The sequence below is a fragment of the Aspergillus nomiae genome (genome assembly GCF_001204775.2).
Source record: "Aspergillus nomiae NRRL 13137 chromosome Unknown contig00458, whole genome shotgun sequence".
Taxonomy (NCBI): Eukaryota; Fungi; Ascomycota; class Eurotiomycetes; order Eurotiales; family Aspergillaceae; genus Aspergillus; species Aspergillus nomiae.
The window spans coordinates 1-24934 of NW_015378513.1; the positions used below are offsets into that span (position 1 = coordinate 1).

Here is a 24934-nt window from a genome sequence, read left to right on the forward strand (position 1 = left end):
AAACGAAAACAAAAAAAAAAAAAGAAAAAAAAAGAAATGAAAAGAAAACGAAAGGTCCTACCCAGGTTCACCGGGATTATTAGAACCAATGCTGAGATCACTGGACAAGGATTAGTATCGACTGCGGGAAGAGTTGATAGTAAGGTAACCTACAATCTGAAGTGATAAGCATAGCATTATAGGGTCCAATATGGAGGAGTGAATCGAAATTTGAGAGAATACAGGTTTTCGTCGAAATCTTATCGTTTTACTACCCCAGATCTAATCAGTGGGCCTAAGAGATAGTATCTTACTACCCTTAAATCTTACTACTACTCCCAGAGTACTAGTACTATGGGGGACCTAAAGGTCTAGTATCACGATTTCCAAAGACATGGTACAGGTGGCCCTAAAGATACTTATGGCAGTCTGAGGCGACTTTCAAAGGCGGTAAAATACTATATCAAAATACGAAAGGTTCTCAATATCTTCAGAACTGGGACTAGTCAACATTCCAGAGAATTACCGAGTACGGAGTAGACTATTATTATTTGAGAGTAAGATTGATTGATTCGTAGACAATCTAATACACGTGAAATCACAAGCATCAAACAATCCAAATAATCAAGCAAAACATCCAAAAGAATTAGTAGCCACGAGTCAATCCCGCAAAATAGGAGACATCAGAACCGGCTATTGCGAAGTAATGAAACATCAGAAGCCCATGAGTTAACTAAAACAATGAGCAAAAAATAGATAGCCAATACTGGCAAGAAGTAGAGATAATCAAGACAAAACGGTCCGAAAGTGCTAGCACACGACCATATGTTAAATATGACAATAGAAACTTTTATCCTGTCGGAAGCCACATCACCAGTGACCAGTTCCAGGCACCAGTGAGTGCATCCGACATCTGGGTTGACGAGAGGCTCCAAGGCCCCGCCCACCGCAGAGCCCATTCATAACAGAACTTGCAGAAACAGCATATATCACGTAACAAAAAACCGACTTTTAGATCACTCAGGCCTTGTTCTGGGCAAGAGCCTTCCAATATTGCTCACGACGTTGAGCCTCTTCGAGCGACTTCTCCAACTCATCAATCCGGCGTTGCATCTCTTCCTGGCGCTCAAGCTTACGGGCGCGAGACTTACGAGCCGCCTCGGTATTGCGAGCACGCTTCATGGCCACGGGATCCTGACAATCAAACTTGATCGGAGGCAGAGGCTTTCTCTGGCGCGCGTTCACACCGGCCACAGTGGAGTGCTTGGTCACTGAACGAGCGGATGGAGACGTAGCACGGGACGATGTAGTCCGGATCATAGGAGATGCAGGGGTGACATCTGGCTTGAGCTTGGGCTGCGACAGAGCCGCAAGTTCAAGGGCAGTGGTATCAAGACCCAAGGAGAAATCATCCTGGTTGGGGAAGAGAGAACCCCACTCCTCAACGCCAGGGCCTAGTTCCAAGTCCGTAGCGAACATGGGGGAAGGTTCTTGGCTGAAGTATCCTGGGGACTCGAATGAGGGAGTGCTCAAATCGGTGAAAGAGGCCGACGGCGGAGCAGAGGCATCCATGAACAGGTCCTTGGGCGAGATCGTGCCAGATGGCAGATCCGCTAGGGAATCGGGACCTGCCATGACGCCGGCGGTCATTTGATGAGGGGAGAGCATGGTGGGCTCCGTCGTAGGAACCAAATCGTCCCCGAAGCGATCAGCGTGAAGATCGAAGAGATCGGGGAGATCTAATGGAATGTTAACATGCGCCCCTTTATGGGTTTGAACGAAGCGCAGCCAAAGCTCACCTTGAGCGATGTTGGGAGTAGACATTATGCGACGGTGATTTATTGGGATTTGTTGCCGTTTCTGATAGGTGGAGTTGGCGGGACTGTTGAATAGGGGAACGGGCGGGCGATTGGGGTACGCAGAATTCAGAACTGCAGGTGGAGAATTCGAAGCAACGGACGCTGCGTGGAGACGCAAAAGGTGCTTCCTAGTGGAGGGACTAAACCGATGAGACGAAGACAGAGAGAACCCGGTAGACTGCGAGGCAAGTCTGGTCAAGCGAGGAACCTGTACTGGCGAGGCTGAGAGCTGCTGCTGCTGACGCTGCTGCTGCAAACTGAGAGTGTGTCGTCGAGAAAGGTGCCCAAGACGGACCAGAGATGGATGATTGGCAGGAAATCTAGGGGTTGTACTCAGAGGTGCTGGCGCACGAGAGTCCCTGGGATGCTGGGGAGGATATAGCACAAAGTCCTCCTGTGGGGAGTTGGCACTGTTGTTGTCGTTGTTGGAATTCAGATTCTGAGCCGTAGGCTGCGGGGGCGGGGGTGTAGGGAGCCATGTTTGCTGATGGTGATCCGTGTTGAACGACGTGAGGTCGAACGTAGAAATGTTGTTCAAAGAACTTGAGCTACCCGAGGTGGTGCTAAAGTTCAGAGGTCCTGGGACAGGAGACTCTGAGGGGTGGGAAGAAGATATATTGATAAAAGACGAAGTCCGTTGAGGATCTATGATGCCTGTCTCACGAGAGATAGACGAGCTCTTTCCTTGGGGGGATTTAGAAAGAGGCCATTTTGGAACGCTTCTTGATATTCTAGTTCTTGTTCAGTATATGGCTGTATGATGACGGTGTTAAAATAATATGTGGTTGAGATGTAAAGAAGAAAAGAGATGAAGAGGAAAGAAAAAAAAGGAAAAGAGAACCCAAGGCAGCGACGGGAATTCAGGCACTTCTTAAACGCAGTGTGTGCGCCCTTCATCCGACGGGTAGCCAATCATGACCGACCGCTTCCCCGCCTATTACACTAACCGCATTGGGCGTTAGACCAATGGACGCGGTCAGCAGGTGTGAGTCATAGGCCCATCCGGGGCTCTGATTGGCCACTTTGTCCACTAAGTGGATGCCCGGGTGTCCCCAGGCATCTCCGGTGCCTGGGGCCGGGTACGAGCAAGATACCTGCACCCACGCAGAGAATGCACGGTAACCTGAAGTCACTTGCAGGTTACGCAGCGGGTACCGACCTCGTACTCGGCTGGCTTCTCCACCGCTTCCCAAGTGTTTTAGTGCTACAATAGTCTCAGCGTAAGTGTGTTTAGAGGAAGAGTTAGATGATGAAACTGGTTCGCGTCCTGTCTTGCACCCGTCACATCCATTGTCCAATGAGGGTAACGCTCGGGGAAGTCTAGGCATCAGCGCCCGCCTGCGACTGCATCTTGCAGCCTTCACAGCCTCTCCAGGCTGTCTCGGGGTCTGCATTGGGACGCCGCCAAATGGAGCCAATTCCCGTTGGAATGGGGGCTGAGCCGCACTTATCGCTGTAAGAGGCCTTAGGCTACAGGATCCTACATGATGGGCAAGTTTGCAATGATGCTTACGAGCGATCAGGAATTCTGAATGGTTAAAAGCAGGGACTTGCGAGGATTAATAATGTGCGTGGAGATCAATTTCCCTTTTTCACTCCCCGCCATGCACAGTTAGTTTGGTCGAAGGGCGTGTTTCCAAACTCTATCAGCCCCAATTCTCTTCCGCTTGAGCCGTCTTTTTCTTTTTTTGCCCTCTCTCTTGTTCTTTTTTTTACCATTTTCCTCTTCTTTTTAAAGAAGGGAAGATCGTCCGTCCAGAATACTACTAAAAAAAACTCACCCTCATCTGAGTCGGAATTCTCCATGCATATGATAATAATATACGAAACCCAAGACATCACTATCGGAATCTAAATTCGGCACTAGATAGAAACCGTGTATATTTCACGAAAACGATCAACCCATTGCCAAAGTGGAGGTCCCGTTGTTTCGAGAACCCCATTTAGACTAGAACCCGAAGGGAAAGAAATTGGAAAAAGAAGAGCAAGAAAAAGGAAGGGAAAACAAAAACCGTCCATGCGCACCAGCCCTAACTCGGAGTAATCCAATCTACTCCGAAAAAAGCATGGCACAATCACCACTGCACCTCGGAGTAGATTGAATTTTATATTAATTTCATTCCACCAACGACACTGGCGAGAATATCCAATATGACTTTTTAACCCAATCTGCTATTTATTGCAAACACCGAGGCCCGATATCTTATGACCTGCCCCGGTGTCGGGCCTAGTCTCAGATAAGAATCTTCACTCGGATCGAGTATTCGCTCGTCTCGCCGAGAGGCAAAAAAGTGTATTTCGATTCTGCATGTTCGCCGGGCGTATCCGCCGTCCACCCTTGCGAATCGACTTCGTGTTTCTTAGGATAATGGCGCACGAATAGGTAGCCATCGTCATCGGTGAAATGGGCATAGAGAGCCCCAGATGTAGACATTGTCATCTGATGTACATATGGAGTACTGGAACCTTGATTGCTCTCGATCATGTGTCCCACTCGGTATCTACGGAGTAGGAAGCAGGGCGCGAAAAACGAACAGGTGTACGTCCCGTGCGAGTCCCGCTTATTATTGAATTTAAATTTTGTATACTCTGGAGAATTTGGACAGAGTACATCCGAGTGTGCTAATCCGCTTCCTATGTGTACATCTGGTATGAAGCTCAATAAAACATCTCTCTTCAAACCGACGGAATCAATCTTACTATAACTACATGGAGACACACCCACCATATTTAGCGAACACCCCGTTCTAAGCACTCTTGTCGTTCGACCAAACCCAACAATTAATATCAACACATGCGAGTAAAATTGAAACGAGGGACAATATGTGTACTCCGTATATGTCTCTCATATATATAAATAGTAGTTCCAAGAGTTCTTGGTGCCCTCATTGGTACACTATCAAGAACATGCTGTACAGAACCCAAATTTGACCCATAATACGAGATACTGTCTCAAATCCAAAGGACCAAGAATAGAAAGAAGAAATCTACACGGAGAAGAAAGTGAACTCAAATTCTTCAAGCCCACTAATCGTCTCAGATATATCCTAAATATAGTCTGACACTCAGTTACCGACGAGAAGCCTGTGGTAACAGACTAGACGTAACATAGTAAGTCAAGGATATATTGAGCACGTCTGTTGTATGGAGGCGATCGCAAGTCTTACATCTGATAAGCAACAATCACCCTGGATATCCAAACAGGGTGATATATATGAAATACTAGCCATCCAACCAAAAACATTCTGATATCGAGCAGAAACGGATTCCCAAGTTAGGTTGTATATATCATGCAAATGTTTGACCCTAGATTGCAACGGATAGATACAGCTCCACCGGCATCACCGCCGTGGAGAACGTGGTGCCGGAGGTATATGCCTCTGACCAGGTGGCGCTATTCTTAAATATCACTATCTTCTTAATTGGACTTAACTAGACCCATTTTACTAATCCGAAAAAAAACCCCCAGAAGCGTAGTAAAGCACTGCGTTGAGGTGGGAGGGCGGGTTCAGTTTTGTAAGCAAGTCCTACTGTGTAAATTTCATTGATGAATGGGACTAAATCAGATTATTGGAATGTGGATCAATTAGTTGCCTTATAGGCCTGGGTTCGGTTGATCCATTCCAAGGCGTTGATCTACAGTGTCAAATTCGGATGCCAATTCGCTAGCTCAATGTTCAAGATCAATTAAGGTACATCCCGGATCCTAGTCGGCATGCTTATGACAGGGCTACAATTAGGATTAGACACTGGACAGAGCTACTGCTCCGGGTTCTGGATCCGTGGGATGGGGCTCGAATCGGAAGTGTTCCACTGCCACCCTCACGGTGGATGAAGTTTCGATGCAAGGCAACGTACGAGTTTCAGGAAAAGTAGATCATTACAGGGAAGATGTGGGTACAAAGACAAGTTACGGATTCTATTAGCTATTACCTATGATGCTGTGCGCTAGTACACACGGCGTATGCACGCCATGGAACGTGCCCACGACAGTAGACGATTGGGGTCGATTTGCACAGCGGGGGACCCGCCCTGGCAAAGACCATCCTTCCTCCCAATAGGGTATCAAAGTACGAAGCATCAAACGGCGAAAGACAGTCAGAACTAAACCAACGATGAAAACGCAAACAGCAGTGGTATCAATCTAGTTTGGACGGCGCACAGCGGGAACGCACGCAAGGCCAAATTAGGGATCCTCGCGGGAACGGATATCATAAAGGAATGAAATGCGACCCAGACGCGAAAAGAACATCAGAGTCGGAAATAACCGCCAAAGCAGCAGAGGGTATCATTGACACTCAATTTGGCAAGATCCTCGCTGCGAAGCAAGGCACCAAAAGCAGTGACACTGGAATCAACACAAAATAATATCAAGAAACAATTACTAATGATCTTTTCTTTTGTCTTCAATTATGAGACCATGAGCACTCATCACTAGGGGGGAGAAGCACTAAGTGTGTACTCCATACTGATCCCACCAGTTTTCATACTCAATGACGCGGCTTGGAGAAGCACTTCATGCGGCGGCCTGGACAGGAGCAGAGGTGGAAGAGACGTTGGCGGGCTTAGCCTCCTCAGTGGTGGTGACAGGCTCGGCGGGCTTGGACTCCTCAGCGGACTCAGGAACGGTGGCCTCCTTGGGAGCACCCTCTGCCTTAGCCTCAGCCTCGGTGGCGGGCTCCTTGGGCTCAGACTTCACAGCCTTGCTGGGCTTACGGAAAAGGCCACCAAGCTTGTTGCCCTTGGGCTTGGACTCGCCCTCAGCCTCGTTGTCAGAGTCACCCTTCTTCTTACCGAAGTTACCGAAGAAAGAAGTGCGGCGCTTGTCCTTGGGAGTCTCAGCGGCCGGAGAAGCGGGCGCAGCGGGAGCAGCATCCTTGGCGGCCTCGGCCTCAGCAGGGGCGGTCACAGTCTCGGGCTCAATGGGCTTCACGGAAGCCTCCTCGACAGGGTTGTCGAGCTGAGGAGCGGTGCTGGCAACAGCGGGGGTTTCAGCAGGAGCGGTAGCCTCCTTCTCAGACTTCTCGTGAGAAGGGCTAGTAACCTTCTGGAAGAAGTTGCCGAAGAGAGAAGTGCGCTTGGACTTAGTCTCAGCCTTCTTCTCTTCCTTCTTCTCCTCCTTCTTTTCCTCTTCCTTCTCTTCCTTGTCCTCCTTGTTCTCGGTAGGCTCAGCAGGAGCAGCGGCGGCTTGAGGAAAGTTAGCTTCACACAAAGACAATCGAGTTAGCTTTGGTATTTACCTTCAGTAGTCTCGACAGCGGCGGATGCTTCAGCAGCTGGCTCGGCAGCGGCCTCAGCGGGCTTGGGCTCTTCGGTCTTGTCACCTTCCTTCTTCTCCTCAGTCTCTTCCTTCTTGCCACGGAGAGTTCCGAAAATGCTAGCGCGCTTGCGGGACTGGGAGCGGCTCTTGGCCTTGCTGTCCTTGTTCTCCTCAGCAGGGGCAGCCTCATCCTTGGCCTCCTCCTTAGCCTCAGCGGGCTTCTTGGCGGGCTCAGCAACAGCGGGCTTGGCTACTTGATATTAGATCATGATAACAATCCATTTAGGAACGATCCTAACTTACTCAGCTTCTCGAGCTCAGCCTTGTAGCCCTCGCTGGAGGTGATGGCCTCCTTCTCAGCCTTGGCCTCAGCAGCCTTGGCCTCAATGGCAGCAACCCAGCTGTCGCGCTCGGTGGCACTGGCAGCCTGGAAGGTGTGCTTGTGGCCATTCACCTTGAAGAGGAATTCGCTGGAGCCCTCCTTGGTGACATCAGTGATCTCAGCCTGCTCCACGTCAGTATTACACACCTCACAGAACAAGCAATATACTGACCAAATTGAAGATTCCGGTAGGGGTGTTCTTGTCCTCAGCACGCTTGGTGAAGAACAAAAGACCCTTGCCGGTTTGGCTAGCCCAGGCAGCGATGGGGTTGGCAACAGCGGGCTTCTCATTCTGGTGGAAAGCAGACAGCTGCTTAGCCTCGACAGCGCCCTCGCTGAAGTAGAAGAAGCGCTTGGCGAAGCGCAAGCTCCTATAGTCCATGTGATTAGTCACTTGTACTGCAGATCCATTGCAACATGCGACGCTTACTTGACGAGGCCGGGGGCCTTGTGACCGAGGACACCCTCCGATGCGGGGGTCACCTCCTCCTTAGCCTCCTCCTTGGGCTGTTCAGCGGGGGCCTCATCCTTCTTCTCCTCCGCAGCAGCGGGAGTAGCCTCAGTGTTTTCGGCGGCCGTTTCCTGGGGAGCCTCAGCAGCAGGAGTCTCAGTGGCGGGAGTCTCAGCAGGCGCTTCGGTGACAGGCGCGGCAGCGGCAGCGGGAGCGGGAGTCTCCTCAACAGGCTTCTGGACGTCGGACATATTGTCGGTAGGGATTAAGTGGCAATTATAATAGTAGAGATGAGATTAAAAGTTGTTAATAGAAGCTGAAGTGGCTTCGTAATAAAGAGTCACGTCCGTTTGGGTATCTTAAGGGGGTATCTCAACAGAAAACAAGAGCTCTCAGAGCACGAAGCTTGAAGCTCGGGTATCACAACGAAAGGTAAAGAGTTTGGGGAGGGAAGAAGCGAACAAAGTCGTTGCTCTGGAAGAAGTGCAGAAGCAGAATGGAATGAAGAGAGAAGAGAGGAAGAGAAGAAAGAAAAAAGAACGAGGACAAAGAAGGAGAAGGGGCGAAAGGAGGGTGAAAATAATGAAAGGGTGTGGGCAGAAGCCCCAGAAAGGGAAAGGAGCTGCAGGGCGGCAACAACCTTGGACGCCAGGAAGAGAAAAAAGTATAGAGTAAAGAGAGAAGGAGGAGGAGAGTGGGGCGTGGAAAGCTAAGGAGTATACGGAGGAGGATATTTTGGTTGTATTTTTTATTTTTTATTGTCTTGGGTTCCACTTTTTATTTTATTTTTTTACTTAAATTTACTTTTTTTTGGTCCAATGGCCCGTCCAGAATAAGGGGCGGCCCCATCGGATTGATGCAGACGAGTATCAGGTGCTTCTCATCCCGACGACACTTCTGCAGGTGACGATGTCGTTCGGTAGGGATGATTGTGAGGTACCATCCATTCTCTCTGCCTGGTTGGACAAGATCATGATTACCTTTCAAACACCTGGGAAGGGAGCCATCCAGGACTGGCAACAGGTTGAAACGTCGAGAAGAAAAAGGGTCGGGGTTGAAGCATGGACGTCAATGGAACGATTCTCTCGTATATATGATGGCAAATTTCCCTAATTTAGTCTAGAACCAGAAACTAAATCCAGTCAAATCAAAAATTCTTCATGGGAGAATAAGGATAGACATAGACTAGCAACCCCTATCCAGTCCAAGTCGTTCCAGAGGTCCAAAAAGGAGATGAGACTCCCGGGACCTTAACGACACTATGACAGCTTAGCGACCAGTAGCTTGAACTGTAGCTCCCCTACCGCTCCTGCAGCTTAACGGGTAGCCCTAATCAACTACCGATCATTCCGCTATTCTCTTCCCCCTCCAAACGTAAACCAAAAAAAATCTTTCCTTTGAGCAGGAAATACACTATCTACTGAGAATGGAATACAGTGACCAAGGTTGAAAAGTTCTTCAGGGCTTCTAACACCAGATCAAACCACCAGCAAAGTCCAATGTTTTAGATCATGTCATCCGCTCACCGCGTTGTGGGACCTCGAGCCACCCATTCGGGAGCTGTACCATGGATGGAGACTCCTTTCGAGATCAACCTGAGTGGGTTATTGTGGTTGAACCGTGTTACCTTGAGTCATATGGTCTGTGTATCCTCATGATAGCAGTACTTGAAGCAGCACCACCAAAAAAAAAAAGAAAAAAAAAAAAAAGAAAGAAAGAAAGAAAAACAAAAAAAAGAAAAGTTCACTGCTTACCTCAACAATTAATTTCCTTTGGCTTCCCTTTACATGCCAATACATTGTATTGTCCCTGTGATTGTTAACAATATGACTGCAAAACCTACCATATTTTTCTTGCGCTCAGGTATATACACAGTATATATCTACCTAACTGCGATGTAACATTCTATAATACTAGTATCAAACCCACTCCCTATCCCTGACTTGACCCTGGGCTGAGCAAGAAAGGATTAAAAACACAAATAAAAAAAAGACCAGACCACCGCAGGTCATAGTCCTGACGGATCCACCAACGATCTCGATTCTTACAGAAATTTTCCACAAACAAGCTAACCAAGTAACTTAGTCTGCATTTCTGCGTTAGTTTACTTAACTTAGCCTAGTCCTTGTTTATTAACCTGATTACTCTGGCCCTCTATCCCATATCCAGGCCATAACCTGGTCGAACCAGTGGCTTTTTCCCGACCTGCTTCCTTGGGAGAGGGATGTGCAAGCGCTGTTCTTAATCGCAGGTAATATATACCTAAACAAGAGCCCTCGACATCGTACTTACCAACCCACCATCAGTGCACAAACCCCAACCTTTAACCAGTGTTCGCATCCCGAGTAGTACGTACTAACCGGGGAAGAAATACAGACAGAAGATTCATGTTCGACAGGCAAACCACATTGGAAGTCGAGAAGGCCGGGCCACGCGACTCGAGTATCGAATCCTAACCCGTGACCGGAATTACCATCCAATGAACAAGAAAAGACACCCCCCTTCAACATGGCGCAAACCAGGGTTGTCCGGTGATTTACTTGCACGGTAAGGCAGTGACACCAATCGAAGAAGAAAAGGACGATTCCATTCTCGACTGAACTAACGGAGTACTCTTGTCCAGCCAACCCAAACATCACATGTAGCAGAAAAAAACAAGCAAAAAAGGGCACCACCAAAAGGCCAACAGAAACAACAGATCCTCAAACAGAAAATTAAAAAGAAGAAGAAACAAAACCCCTATCACGTCATCTATTCTTCTTTCTTTTACCTTTTTCTGAAATTTAGTCTCGTCTAGTCTAGTTTTCTAGCGAGAAAGAAGGCACAAATCATAAAATTGGGTATGGACGATGATTATTTGACTATAAATTAAAATCGACACTCGGATTTTCAGGACGTGGCTCGATAGCCATCTTCGTAGCGCCATGGTGGGTAAAAGGTCGAGGCCCCACCCTGGCGCGGTACTATTGTCGCGCAGGAATGTTTGTCGCAGCCCTATCAATGCATTTTCGCGGTGGTGTCAAGCCATCCCTGCAGGAGATTCGATGCTCGCTTAGGAGGTAGGGTGCGAGGCACGGATGTATGTCGTACGTACGTTTGGAGTATGAGTTCGTCATGGATTTTCTTTTCTTCAGCGACAATGGAGTACTTACATATATGGTGACTTCAATAATTAGCGACAGAAGCTAAAAAATTACTTTAATTGATCTGGCGATGTGGCGAAAAAAGAAGAAGACCAGACACCCCAAAAAAATTAATAAAAGGAAACTCAACCTCAAACACCAGATACGTAGATAAAAGCCCTTTCACACGCCCCCTAATCCCTTCGGAGTAATACTACCAAGTATTGGAGCTTCGTAGGTTGGTCTTTGGTCCCAAGGTAACTAGTTAATTAGTGTCGTGGTTAGTAATAGGAACTAAGTTAACTTAGTTCTTACTAGTCTCAGCAAGACGATCCACTCCCCCCTTTTCCATTATGGACCGTTTCGAGCCCAACGGACGATACCAATCCAACCAATCAGGCCACTGTCGATCTGATGATCGTTGCTTTGGCCCGTGTCTATCGTTGTCCAGTGGACAAGGACGAGGGTGCTTCATGTCTTCCGAAGTTCCGCCTGTGTCTTGGACCTGTTTAGTGCCGGGGGTTTGAAGTACAATACTGGATCGTTATAGGTATCTGTGGCAGATTGCGGCGTTTCAGAATGTATAAAACTTTTGCCAGTGTTGGTATTCAACCCTCATTACAATTTGGTAGTTGGGTATACATATGTATCTGTGGTCTTGAGATTATGGCCGGGGAAGAGCGTAACTTCGCGCATAGGAACGGAGCATAGGTACTGTAGTATTCCGATATTGTCCGCAAATTGGCTCTCATTATATCACAAAGGGATCATTGTCAGAATGGTATCCATCTGATATCAAGATTGCGCCATCCCCTATTTCCTCTTTCAGACGTCTATCTTAGAGCCCCGGACATACTCCGTAGTACATCTGGCAATCAAATCTACCCCGCAGCGATAATCTCCATATCAGCCACTCGAAATCTTGAAACAGATAAAGAATGGTCCTATCTCTCGGGTGAGTATCAGGTTTACGACTTATACGTTGGGTCCCTCTAAACCTCTAGCCCGTAGGCAGGAGCTAGGTCAACAGAAGTCACGGGTTTCCGTTGTTCTTATCCTGTCAGCTGCAGTGTCATGTGGAGGCTGCGTCATCAGCTCCAGAGAAGCACGTGTCCAAGTATAGACAAATATGTGCGATCATATTTCAACAAATCCACGTATCACATATGCCAAATGCTAAAAAAAAAAATAACGCTCAAATAATGACCAACAATATGCGACAAATGCGAAAAATTTGTACACCTGACCTACCCAAGCATGCTTAGAGAAACAGAAAGATGGCATCATTAAGCCGCCATTGTAAGAACATAACTGAATCGGGTTAGTGTTGCCTAAACTAAGTGCAGAATAAGGCGAAGACGACTTACGAAGTAATACTGTCCATTCTTTCAGTGGTCAGCTTCAGACTGACTGTCAGCAGTTCCCGGGCAATTTCGGGCTCCCGCTCCCGTAGATCTCGCCATTTGGCTGTAGTCAAACGCCAGGCGACACATTCTTGTTCCGCCTTGACTGTGGCCGTTCGTCGGGTTTCGCTGAAGAACGGCAATTCTCCGCACGGCCGTCCGGCTACGATCAGCTCGAAATACCGCCCCTGTGGCAACTCATATTCCGCACGAAGCATCCCGGATTCAAGCAAGTAGAAGCCATTGGGAACGTCGCCCTCCTGGAATAATACGGTACCAGCTGCGTAGGTGTCACGGACAAAATATGTGCAAGCCCGGAACCAGAAATCCTCGTTGCGCGAAGTTAACCCCTGAAATGTCTGGAGTAAGAGTGGTAAGGGCTGTCGCATGGAGGCCCAGGCTGTCGGAGCCACCACGGCTGTCTCATCCTCGCGCAGGGTCGTAGTAGCTGCTTGCTGGAGATGCCGGTGACGAGGGGAGCCCACGATACTTTCGTGAAGATGCCGCTGGTTGTGTGAGCCAGGTACCTCTAGGAACGTCGAGGACGCATTCTTCTTGAGCAACGCTTCGCGGTGGCTGTAGAAGACCTTCAAATAGTCATTCTCACAGAATTCAAGTGCAGAGTTGAAGTCTTCGAATATCTGCACGCTAGTTCCTGACTCGAATAGCCCGACATTTTGAAGGCTTCTGCCGACATCTCCCCCGGTGTTCAGCCCTGAGATGGTCATCAGCACGTTTCGCTTTCGCAGAATGCGATTGATGCGGGTGAAGGCTTCAGCTGCGGAGAAGTCGATGCCGTATACACGGGAGAAGTCCAAAATAATAAATCGAATAGGACGTTTGTTAAAAGCTTCCTCTTCAATCAACCCTCTCATTGTGTTCTCGACATCGACAATGGTTCCGAAAAATAGATAGCCCCCAAGCTTGATAATGAGTGTCTGCTGTCCTGCTTCTCTTAAGAATCGCTGTTGGATCGGAGGCCGTCGGACAGTTGAGCCAGCAATCTTGCCTGAGAACGTCGCCTGATGGCAGATTTACGGGATGTCTGAACAACGAAACTCATACACGCTAGGATAATACCGACGAATATGCCAACAACGAAGTCCCAAGCGCCCATAGTGACGACAATGATGACGACCTGCCAAGTTAGTTTGAAGTGCCGTGGAAAATTTTAGATAGAACCTACCGTCAGATATTCATGCCTCTGTAACTTTCCCCACGTATCAACTAGCGCTTCTTCCATCAGTTCAATCCCCAGTAAGAAAATGAGAGCCCCCACGACCATGACTGGAATAAATCCGACTATTACTGGCCCCACAAGGAGAATCCCCAAGGTAGCGGCTGCAAGCATAATACCTGCGAGACGTGAATTTCCGCCACTATCGATGAAAAGTAAACTATTTGTGTACACGAGATAATTCTAAGGACGTTTAGCATCACGGTAAATGTTACGGAGGGGATACCGCCATACCTGTATACTTCCAGAAAAACCTGACAGGGCATTGGTCACACCATGTGCCATAAGCTCACGGTCAACGTTCAGATTGTCTTCGCCCGTGGATATTCCTAGCGCTGGGACGTTGATGGGAACATGAAGTACTCCAAAGAAAGTAAGAGCAAACATCGCCGGGATAGTATCAAGAAAGGCAGCCCAGTCGACGGCAGCGAAGTCTAATACGGTCAGGAATATTACATCGATCATTGGCAGGAGAAACTCACCATAGAGTGTATAGAAGTGCCACCACGGGTTATTAGATGATGGTGCTTCAAATACCCAACCACTCTTGCGTAAGGTATCCATTGGTATCTTGGCACTCAACTTCACGATGTAAAATATAACTGCGACGCCAATGAAATAGCCACCAACCAGAAAGTTAGAGCGCACGAAACGCTTCATAACAAGGAGACCAATGGCAAGTAATAATGGTACGAGCCAAAGGGGTACCGTGTCTGGACGAGAAAGCTTCTCCAAAGTAGGGAGAGTAAACTCGAGAGATCCAGGTAGTCTAGCGGAAACCTCGACACCCGTCATCAAGAGAAAAAAACCCACACCACCAATACACCCGATCAAGATATGTCTTGGGAAGAAACCGATGAGGGAGCCTAGTTTGCAAGTTCCCATCAAGAAGAAGACCAAACCTGTTAAGACCGAGCTGGCCGAGAATGATAGAATAGTAGTTGCGATGACAGACCTTGGGTTGTCCTGACCTACACGTGCCAGAATTGTGAAGGCCATCTGGTGGAAGAACGGAACAACTTCTATCATCTCACTACCAATTCCGCCGCGGAATATTGACCCTCCAGACGAGAAGACCAGTTGGGCGATGATGGTGCTAACGTAAAACATGGAGATACCGTCTGACCCAAGGTCAGAGAATATTGGCTCCCCCAGAGGGAACAAAATCATTCCGTATGATAGAGCGTCAAGAATGTTGAGCAAGAGACCTAGGAATACCGAAGGCAGTAGACTAACAGGGTAGATGACACCTTGTTCCCAGACCTTCCGCCCATTCCATGATTTTGGGTGCATGAGCCCTTGGAAGCAAATCATACAGCTCGAAAGCGCTGTACGAAATGCATTCTGCTTGCGTTCCCTAATAGTGTCTTGATTCTCAACATCTTCGGCGATCCCATAACTACGGAAGGGCTTCGTATGTGGTGACTTAGGTAGTAAAGATGTCTGTTCGGTACTAGGAGCTTCACGTGTGCCGGGCGCCGTGCCTGAGATTCTTACGGAAGCATCACCTTCACCAAGTTCATTCAGCTTTGGAGCACTATCCCGGCCATTGACACCGTCCAAAGTGTCGGAAGGTTTACGGATCATCTCAGTCAAGGCTGATGAACTAGCGATAGGGCCACTGGGGGGCTCGGTGTCTAGAGGCTTTGGGACTACAGTGTCTGCGGGTGATGAAGAGAGATCTGTATCTTGGATCGGATGAAAGATATCGAGGGACGGCGGCAGCGTATTTCGTTCTTGAGGCAATGAGCTTCCATTCAGGGAGAGCGCGTAAGAAGCCAGTTCAGCGGTTTGTTCTCGAAGACCTTGAGACGAATAACGAGCGGGATCTTTAACAGTCAGTCAAACAACAATCTCCAAACTAGCCATTGCGTTTCCAGGGAAGGCTCCGGTTCACACCTGCAGTACTGTTGAAGGATCGGTGGTAGAAGGAACGACTTGGCGTCCTGTGGCTTGTCCCGCCAGATACAAGGGACTCGATCCCCAAAGGTGTTCTCGGAGGACTACCATTGTTGGCCTGCTCTACAGGAGGCTCAATCGCATCTGGAGCCTCATCATCAACAAAGGGAGACCGGCGGAAAGGTAGCCCGGACACGCGAGAGTCGCTGCGGCCTCGTGGACGGAAGACACCCATCGTAGTCGTCAGAGTCGCGTAAGTGCCGGCTGGAAGGATCTGATTCTTTGACAGGGATCAGAAGGCCCCGGGCGTTTGTGACTCTTCCCTTTTTTGGACGCTCGACTAAAAGGCTGGGTGCGGAGAAAACGGTGATCCCGAATGACGCAAGTGTCAGTCAGACCACGGGAGCAATTGACATTATTTGGACTACCGAAGAAGCAAAAATGTAAATGCGGAAGGATAATAAGACATTAGAGAAGCCATTTAGCAGAGATACGCCGAGCGAGGTCAGTCCAGAAGAGGAGTATGGGGGAGGGGGCCGGTGGAAATGGACTGGATTTCCTGTTATCGGCCAGAGCTTTGACTAAGAAAAGTCTTATCACGAGAGGAACCGTGACTTATCGTCGGGTCCACTCGTTGCGGTTTAGCGTCCTACTAGATTGATCCGGAATAGTACAATGGGGAATCCTTGATATAGCATTAGGTAATGGTTGGTGATAACTGGTTGTCATTAATTAATATTGGACTACTCTGTACGGAGTATGGAGATTCATCTTTCATCTCAATCATGCATTAACTAATTCTGGTCTCAAACCTAAGCTTCAGGCATGCAGGCATCGACTCGCATGTGATAGGCTGTCGCAAGGGGTCCGTGCTTCTCGTCCATCTTTAGACCCGACTAAACAGTTAACGATTCCTGCATCTGCCGATTGACCTTCTCTAACGCTCAACCGTTGAGTAACTAAAATCCTACCAATTACATGATAGATATGAATCACTTGCTACTGGTCAGATTTTAGCTGCAGCACATTACTTACGTTGTCATGCATCATCTTGTTGAGATTTGAGCTACAGCTACGGCCGCCGATCCACTCTTTATCTAAGCCTTTTGGCCCCAAATGACTTCAAGATGTGACTTGCGCTCCAAATCAAATCTCGCATGAGCCTCGAAAACAATCGCAAATAATGTACTTACGTACATTTTTTCGGTAATAGGAACAAAGTCGGGCAGGCTCTCGTAATTAAATCCGCCCACCATTTCCGCATCCATTATGAAAGAGATGTCCTTCGGAAATTCCAGCTCAAGACACAGCATCTGCGTACCTTGATAGATGAAATAGTCAAACCATCTGGCCCATCAGCTATTGCTATGAAACATGTGGAGAGCGATCTTCTCGCTCCAAATCCTCAGTCGCTCGTCCGAAGGAAGATGAGACATGTGTCAAAGCGGATTCTTGAAGCATTGAAAGTGCTACATGAAGATGGCTATATGCTCACCGATGAAGGTTTTGCTTCGGGTAAGCCTCTGACTGTAGGTGCTAGTTCTGACTGGAAATTCCTCCGCAGATATCAAAGTATATAACATTTTAGTGAACCTTACACTGTTAACTTAAAGTGGGCAACGCGTCACAGATGTCCAGCTTGCAGACCTTGAGAGCACAGTCCAAATAACCTCCAGCTTCTGCAGGGACCGCGTCGGGATTGGTACGCCCATATGGAGCCCGCCTGGAGGAGCACAGAGGAACAATTGGAATGGCAATGGGGCCACCAACTGATATTTGGACATTTGGAACATTGGTGGTTGCCTCATGTTTATGCTTATTCTGGTTCCTCTAACAACCTATTATTGAGCTTATTTCCTTAATCTAGGGTGCCAACCTCATCTTTCAAACCCAAAGTTCCCCTTGAATGCAAACTATAGATTCTCTCCAGATACCAGACCTATTTTGGACCGTACTCGCTTTCATATGCTGACCTCACTGATCAAGAGACCTTAGACATCCTATCACTTATCATGGATGATGTGCCACCTGTGAAATTGTTGAAATGGAACTATTGTCGCTAGCTAGTCAGCAGGAAATAACAACAGAAGATAAAGTGCTCATCTTAAAAATCATGAAGACCCGATCCAAGGGACAGGCCGGCCGCAAAATAGGTTCTTGAAGACAGATGGTTCAACAAAATATGAGCGGATTGAACACCAGCAACTCAACACAGTTGGGCTGAGACCACAGATATTCAGGCATCGTATGGAACTAGTTTACACACCCTTAGTAAATTGCTAATGTACGCCTAGTACTGGCTCAATTGTGAGGCGATTGCATGTCATGAGAGATGATAGGCGCGAGGCGATATATTCAAAAAACCACCGGCTTTTATTAGAAACATGGACTGAAACCGACACTTTGTCCGCCCAAACAATCATCTACCAGGATACAGACAGGCAAGTTCTGGCCAGCAGAATCCTGGTTATAGTCTTTTGGCCACGGATAGGAAGTAGCAAGATTGAGCCAGTTATTGGCACAACCCAGGACAACCATCCCTAGATGTTTGATTCAAGACTGGCTTCAAGGTTGTCTGTACAAACTAAAACAGTCGTGTGCGAACGATGACTGGCCAGCCAATGTCTTATAAACATGGGGTCATGCAAGATCCTTTATCTGGCAATGCAACAGAGTGAGGGGAAGGAGTACCTGCTACTAGTAGTAAGCGCATACATACTAATACGTTATGTGTGTCATGATGCTGCAGGTGGAGCATAATATTGCTCCAATATTATAGTAGTTTCGTCAAAGGCTAAGGCGCCGGCCCTAAATTAGCTAAATATCATATAACCATTGCAGATGGTGTAGTGGCTATCGCATGAGCATCCCATCTTGGCTTCTTTATGAAAGGATCTGTTGAGCACCTGAACATCTGTGGATATCTACTTAGGGCAAAGTGGGTCTCGGGGGTCGGCCGTTGAAGAGCAACTGGACAGCATTCCAGGAAACAGCCAAGCACATTCCACAGTACTGTAAACAGGGAGGCTTATGGTCTCGCCCTTGTAGAAAGCATTTATCATCTCCACATTTAAGCCCGACGGGAGGCCGTATGAGTCCGTATGAGTAATGAGACGGTCTCCACGGCCAATCCGAAGAGCCGAAGGCCGAACAAGCTGACATTCTTATACATCACGACGTGCTACCATGCATTCAGTTATATCGCACTATCAATACCGCATTACACACTTTATTCGTCATAAGGTTGGGTTCTGTACAGAATGGCCTCCGCGATCCTCCTGAAGAACGGTACACTTCTCCTCCACGATGCGAATGACGTCGTTCATGCATCGAAAGAGGACCTTTTAATCGAGAAGTCGCAAATCACTAAGATCGCTCCGAACATTGAACCGCCATCGTCCGACACAATAATCATAGACTGTACGGACAAAATTGTCTCGCCAGGGTTCATCGACACCCACCATCATGTATGGCAGACTTGTCTGAAAGCCACGCACCCAAACCACACCCTCTTCGATTACTTCCCCACTGGCAATTTCGTCAGTTCTTTCGTATCAGCCGACGAGACCTTCTGGGGTCAGCTAGCCGGTGCGCTGGAGTGTATCGACAGTGGAACAACGACTGTAGTGGACCATGCTCATATCAATATTACGCCGGATCATTGTAAGCTCCATCCACTACTCGCATAACATGATCATCCACGCATTGTAAAGTTCTGACGTATCGTAGCTAAAGAAGCTATCCGGGCAACCATCTCCTCTGGAATCAGGTCAATCTTCGGGTACTGTCCCACTGCCCGGGTAACCCAATGGAGCCCCAAGTTTGAAATAGCCCCAGATCCACTCGCCCCATGGGTCATGGAAACATTTGACCAACTCGCGGCTATGAACCCACTTGGTCCATCTGGACGAGTCCGGCTGGGATTCGCCTTCGATATGCTCTATCTCCCCGGGGAGGTCCTGAAGGAAGTATACGGACGAGTCCGTCGCGCCGGGGCGCAGCTCATCACTTCCCATTCAGTTTACGGCGTTGCGTTCGGAGGTATGTACTTCGACTGGCTGTACTCCACTTTTGTCTTCCATGACGCTTTCCCTGGCCTCGAAATATTATACTGAATGCATATATAGGTCCGAATGCCCCATCGGCGGCTAATCAACTCGATTCCCACGGCCTCTTAGGCCCTGACATCCTACTATCACACAACACCAACCCCAAACCAGAACACACCCAACTAATCCGTGACAAAGGAGCGAAGATCTCTAGCACGCCCATCACTGAACTCCAGATGGGTCACGCAACCCGGTCTGCCTCTATCCCGAGTACCAGCATATATCATCTCTGGGAATCGACTGCCATAGTGTCTGTACATCGTATATCCCGACTCAAATGTCTACTGTGCTGCAGTGGGCACGCGCAAGACGACACGAGGAGTTCGAAGCGCACAGCAAGTGGGCGAAGGATGTAGGGAGCAGTGTAAGGGACGTCTTCAATCTTGGAACGATCCACGGTGCTCGATGTATCAACATGGAGAACGAGATTGGGAGCTTGACAGTGGGCAAGAAGGCGGATATTGTTATTTATGATGCTACTTCGCCCGGTCTGCTGGTCGCTGCGGATCGGGATCCGGTTGCGGCCATTGTTCTTCATAGTTCGATTCGGGACATTGATGCCGTTATTGTTGATGGAGTGATTCGGAAGGAGGGCGGGAAGCTCAAGGATGTGTTGATTGCACCTGATATTGAGGCTAAAGAGGAAAATCATGGTCAGAGAGTACAGTGGGCAGAGGTGGCTCGACGTATTAGGGAATTGGGCGTGCTTATGGATGAAAAGAAGAAGGCAACGGTTGATGATGAAGTTGCCAGGGCTGCGATTATGGAGGCATTCCATCTTAATGCCTCTGCATGGGCTGACACTATCTAATATGGCTCTATATAACAAGGCGGTGGTAGCCTGTGTTGCTTTAAATGTATAATTCTCACAGTTCTGCCTTAGCTCCTCTACTTTTACTCTCCATGGGTATCATGAACATAGAAATCATTCGCAAATCAAGCATTCCAACCAAAAAAAAACAAGCATACCATCAGCTCAGTCGCTCCAAGAATCCCTGCGCAATCAACCGTTCCACATCCCCCTGTCGCACATACAACTGACTATTCTTCGTCAAGTTAATAACCCTATAAGGGAAGTCAGCACCAAGCTCTCACCCCACTAGTTTCCCCTTCTCCCAAAATACCAAGAAAGAAGGGCTGAAAAAAGAAGAACATACCCATACTCCGTCTGAATCTCCCCCGCATCCTTAAGAACCCGAACATCAATAAACAAATCCTTAGGCGGCTCCAACGCCCCCGTAAGATCAACATCAGTCCACTGCCCCTTATATGCCGCCAACATATCACTATACTGCCGAAAATATTCTTCCTCCTCGGGACTCAGGGAGCTATGATTCCCACTCTGTGAGCTCGCAACAGTCTGGGCGCCGTCCTCCGCGGCCGAGGGCGCCTGCTGCTCGAGCACGTCGATGCCCGTCCAGCAGAGTTCTTCGAGCTTCTCGGTGCGCACGCGGTGGTACGCGAGGAGACAACGCTTGTTGCGGCGCATGCAGAGGTGGTCGACAAGGAGGGCGCAGGCGATTGCGGGCTGTTGGGAGGGGTTGAAGGAGCCGGAGAAGGGGGTTAGGAGGTGGTTGACATCGCGGTCGAGATCGCGCACTTCGCGGGCGACGGAGCGGACGAGTTCGGTTTGGTAAGGGGGCAGGTGGGCGAGGGATTGGGTGCGTTTGGCGTGTTGGACCTGAGTTGGTTTGTTAGTTGGAGGGGGGTTTTGTTTGGTGGGAAGTTTAGGGGGCCGGGTTTGACGGACTAATTTGTTGCCGAGTTCACCGTACATGGTGCAGGTTGCGATGAGCGTTTGGGGCGATAGGGAGGTGTAGTTATGGGTATAGTAGTTTGCGTTGTATATTGTTGCTGGGTTTGGTGGGGATGTTGCTTGATGTTGGGTTGGATGTGTATTGTATGGTTCTCGGCGTTGCACGTTGAGTCAGTCGCGTACAGCGCGTGCGTCAGTCCTTCTAGGTTCTTCTGATGGAACTTTTTGGATCGCCTTGGGCATGAAAAATAATCAATGTTGAATATCAAGTAACAACCCTCTTTGCAGCGCTATCTCCAAAAATGCGGTTCACGTGATGCACCTTTCTTTCGCGTTTGCCAAGACTTTTTCTAATCATCAGAATACAACAATTCAATAGCTTGCTGTCATTGACTACTTTTAATAAATACTAAAAATGTGGGTGTAATAGAGATGTGGGTTGGACTATTTGTGATTGGAGAATTGATGTAAGAGCAGAGCTTAGCAATCGAATATGGGAGACAGCATTAGTTATTGTCAAGCCCTTTCCATCTCTGTTGCGGAGAATATATACCTATACACGAAATGGTCATTACTGCTGATAACAATGCGACTCGACGTGAATCAAAGCTTGGAGTGCAATTCAAAGCCACCCTTCAGAGATCCTCATCAAAAGCCTCGATCCTATCGAGATAAGCACAATTGTTACATCTAAGATATGACGATTACATAGGGAATCATTAGAAACATGACGTAGAATTTATTAGATATGAATTGGTATATCTGAATCACAAAAGTCGGTGCAACTCTATGCGAGTGAACGATTGACAAAGAGCTATCATACATAATCAGAGTCAACAGTTTGCCACCCCTGGGAATCAATATCGGCGAGATTAAGAAAAGATTAAGAAAAGATACATTAGAAACAAAGAAACCGCCTCCAGAAGGGATATCACTAAGTCATTTAGATCTGTACGCCTTGGAACTCCAGTATCAAGATGTTCAATTTAATCAGAGAGCCAATCCGAGAACAAAGACGACGTACATCTCCATCAAGAAGTTCGTCGAGCTCGTCGCTTTCATCACATTCGTCATGGGATTCGAAATAGATCTCTGTCATCCCTAAAATGCAGCCGGTTGAGGATTGATCCAATGTTCAAACTCTGTACCGGATGTGTCCATGGTCCCATCATGGCCTGACTCCCACGCCTCGCGACCATCCACCATCGGTTGCATGCCCGGCGTGAAAGCCGCACCAGCTACATAGGGTACCGTGGTCGGCGGTAGCGACGAGGCTGCAGCGTAGTTGTTGCTTGCATGCGAGTCTTGCCAGATGGTATGGTAGTGAGTAGTGCCATAGGGTTGACTTCCCCCGCCATTGCTCGGATTTCCCTGGAAGCCAAGCAACTGTGGATCTAGCTGACCATCGGCACCAGCTCCTGGTGTAGGAACAGAGGTCTGCGGCTGAAGGAGTTCATGGTGAGTAGCACCTGGTAGGCCAGCCAAAGCTGTCGAAGAAGAATATTGAAGATCTTGCATATCGACTCGGTTAAAGCGGACATCTTCCACCTGGGAGCCCATGAGACTCTGATGGATTGATTGCTGGAGGTACTGAGTTGGCTCTGGTGGTGAGGGAGGCAGCATGCCTGGAGCTGGCCTACCGGGGTTGGTTGTCTGCCAAGAAGAGCTGAGATAACCAGCGGGCATGCCATGCTCCATAAAACCTATAGGGGTTGAGTCACGACTGCCCCATCCGCTCCCCATTTCTGATGTGCTCATGGTACGGGGAGTCTGCCCCAAGCCAGGACTAGAGTCAGGTGTGTGGTCCAGGCGGCTGTTGCGACGGTCATCGCCTCTTCGATGGTCCTTCTTTGGAGAGAACCTGTAACCGGGATGCGCCTTGACATGATTCTTCTTTTCGATGTTCGCCAGGACTTCAAACTTATTGCGAATCTCTGGTGGCTCTAACTTCCAGCTATGGCCCACAGCCACTGACACTATTTGATGATTGTTCTGCCCCAGCCACTTCTTGGTTCTCTCGGTATATGCCGAGCGGTAGAGCATAAAGGAATTCATAGGCCTGGCAACTTTACCATTCTTTTTGGTGACTTCCTGGCGACGGACCTCAATGGGTCGATGTACCCAACTTTCCATATCCCTGATGGGGATATGGGCCAGGTGCTTGGTCAACTCGCTCAACGGGCCGGGTATCGAGGGGCCATCTCTGCCATGCAGTGCTTTGGGCTTACGACCACCACTACCTCTGCCACTCTTTGCCTTTCCGCGATTGGCAGGCCTTTGAGGCCATGGGGTGGGTGAAGTCCGCTCTGAGACAATGCAGTCATCCGAGGTAGATGGCGGTGTGTTGACTTGAATGCCATGGGCCGGCATCTGAGAAGGGATTAGCCTGAGAACAGACGACTTTACAAAACTACTGGAAAATGCCAGTAAAGAAAAGTGCTTACCGGTTGTTGTAAGTAACCGTTGTTGGCAAGATACCGCGGGGGATTTGATGATTCGAAAGCCTGGCAGAGGTCAGCGTGGCGCAAAAAGTGGTAATTCTAGCTCTGAATGCTTACCACAGCCTGCTGTGTATGATCCATGGTCATTCCGGCTCCTAGTATGTCGTCGTGTGCGTATAATGGGTGGATGATCCCGCAGCCTTCCCGGTGAGGTTCAGGAGTGGGATGTCCGTCTGAGTGAGGCGGAGAGGGCAGTTGGCCGCGAACCATGCTCACTGTAGCTACACCTATGTTGTGTTTGATGGTGGAGAGTAAGGTGGCACCCTTTGAAGTAAGGCAGGAAAGCAATGTAGCCACTTTGCAAGGAGAATGTTACGACAGAGCCAGGTATCTCTTTCTGGCCTGTCCGGTATTGTAGCGCTCAAACCCGGAAGCAAGTGCTCCAGATCAGTAGCGGGGTAGATGGAACTTATTGGAGGTGAAGGAATAGATTCCTTTAGAAGACGGCAAAAGGCAGTCGAAGATATAGATATTGAGTGAATATGTAGAGGAAGTTGTAGCCCACTTGGGAGGAAATCTTTGGCGTTTGGTAGTCGTTTAATGGACAGGAATGGAGATCTCAGGGAGGATGAAAGCAGAAAACAAGACAGCGAGACCAGCGGCCCTTTTAACGATTCAACAGTGGGGTACCTCTGGAAGGGGAAAAGGGGAACAATCCAAGACAAAAGAAGAATAGAATTGAGGACGATAGTGATTGAGGGAGGAGGGTTCGTGGGTGAAATGTGAAGCGAGGAGAATGAAGCCACCAGGGCAAGAGTGGATTGAATGCTTGCTTTATCGCATGGAGATCTGCAGAGGAAAAGCACACGATATAAGTAAAGGATAGGACGGGGCAAGAGCGGCAAGTTAAGGGAAAGATATCAGTGGGACGCATGATGTTGCAGACAGCCGTTCTGGATGGTGGTCGATGCTAACCATAGGCCATGAATAGCGGCTGAAACCCTGGCTCAAGCTAAATTAGGAGAATAATAAAAAA

At 48.5% G+C, this 24934-nt stretch overlaps 6 protein-coding genes across 6 annotated transcripts; 1 reads left to right on the top strand and 5 right to left on the bottom strand.

The window, feature by feature from the left end:
* Positions 1-999: 999 nt before the first annotated feature.
* On the bottom strand, positions 1000-3232 carry cpcA (amino acid starvation-responsive transcription factor GCN4; the record flags this gene model as incomplete). Its single annotated transcript, XM_015555957.1, has 3 exons — positions 1000-1718; positions 1779-2517; positions 2786-3232. The coding sequence occupies 3 exons, from the start codon at positions 3230-3232 to the stop codon at positions 1000-1002; spliced, it is 1905 nt and encodes a 634-aa protein (XP_015402283.1).
* Positions 3233-6354: 3122 nt separating this feature from the next.
* Positions 6355-8182, bottom strand: ANOM_010702 (uncharacterized protein; the record flags this gene model as incomplete). Its single annotated transcript, XM_015555958.1, has 5 exons — positions 6355-7025; positions 7079-7348; positions 7402-7603; positions 7653-7851; positions 7911-8182. The coding sequence occupies 5 exons, from the start codon at positions 8180-8182 to the stop codon at positions 6355-6357; spliced, it is 1614 nt and encodes a 537-aa protein (XP_015402285.1).
* Positions 8183-12339: 4157 nt separating this feature from the next.
* ANOM_010703 (sulfate transporter family protein) lies at positions 12340-15827 on the bottom strand (the record flags this gene model as incomplete). Its single annotated transcript, XM_015555959.1, has 7 exons — positions 12340-12364; positions 12421-13465; positions 13522-13594; positions 13643-13876; positions 13928-14127; positions 14176-15522; positions 15593-15827. 7 exons carry the CDS (start codon positions 15825-15827, stop codon positions 12340-12342), a joined length of 3159 nt encoding a protein of 1052 aa, XP_015402284.1.
* Positions 15828-18837: 3010 nt separating this feature from the next.
* Positions 18838-20512, top strand: ANOM_010704 (amidohydrolase family protein; the record flags this gene model as incomplete). Its single annotated transcript, XM_015555960.1, has 4 exons — positions 18838-19255; positions 19322-19633; positions 19720-19955; positions 19997-20512. Coding segments are annotated over 4 exons (1476 nt in total), but the record flags the coding sequence as incomplete, so codon positions are not given.
* A 151-nt stretch (positions 20513-20663) lies between these two features.
* On the bottom strand, positions 20664-21478 carry ANOM_010705 (DNA replication protein PSF1; the record flags this gene model as incomplete). Its single annotated transcript, XM_015555961.1, has 2 exons — positions 20664-20766; positions 20859-21478. The coding sequence occupies 2 exons, from the start codon at positions 21476-21478 to the stop codon at positions 20673-20675; spliced, it is 714 nt and encodes a 237-aa protein (XP_015402280.1). The 3' UTR covers positions 20664-20672.
* A 1080-nt stretch (positions 21479-22558) lies between these two features.
* Positions 22559-24237, bottom strand: ANOM_010706 (HMG-box domain-containing protein; the record flags this gene model as incomplete). The annotated part of the gene is made up of 3 exons (XM_015555962.1): positions 24016-24237; positions 23902-23961; positions 22559-23827 (listed from the first exon to the last, which is right to left on the bottom strand). The coding sequence occupies exons 1-3, from the start codon at positions 24166-24168 to the stop codon at positions 22559-22561; spliced, it is 1482 nt and encodes a 493-aa protein (XP_015402282.1). The 5' UTR covers positions 24169-24237.
* Positions 24238-24934: the final 697 nt, after the last annotated feature.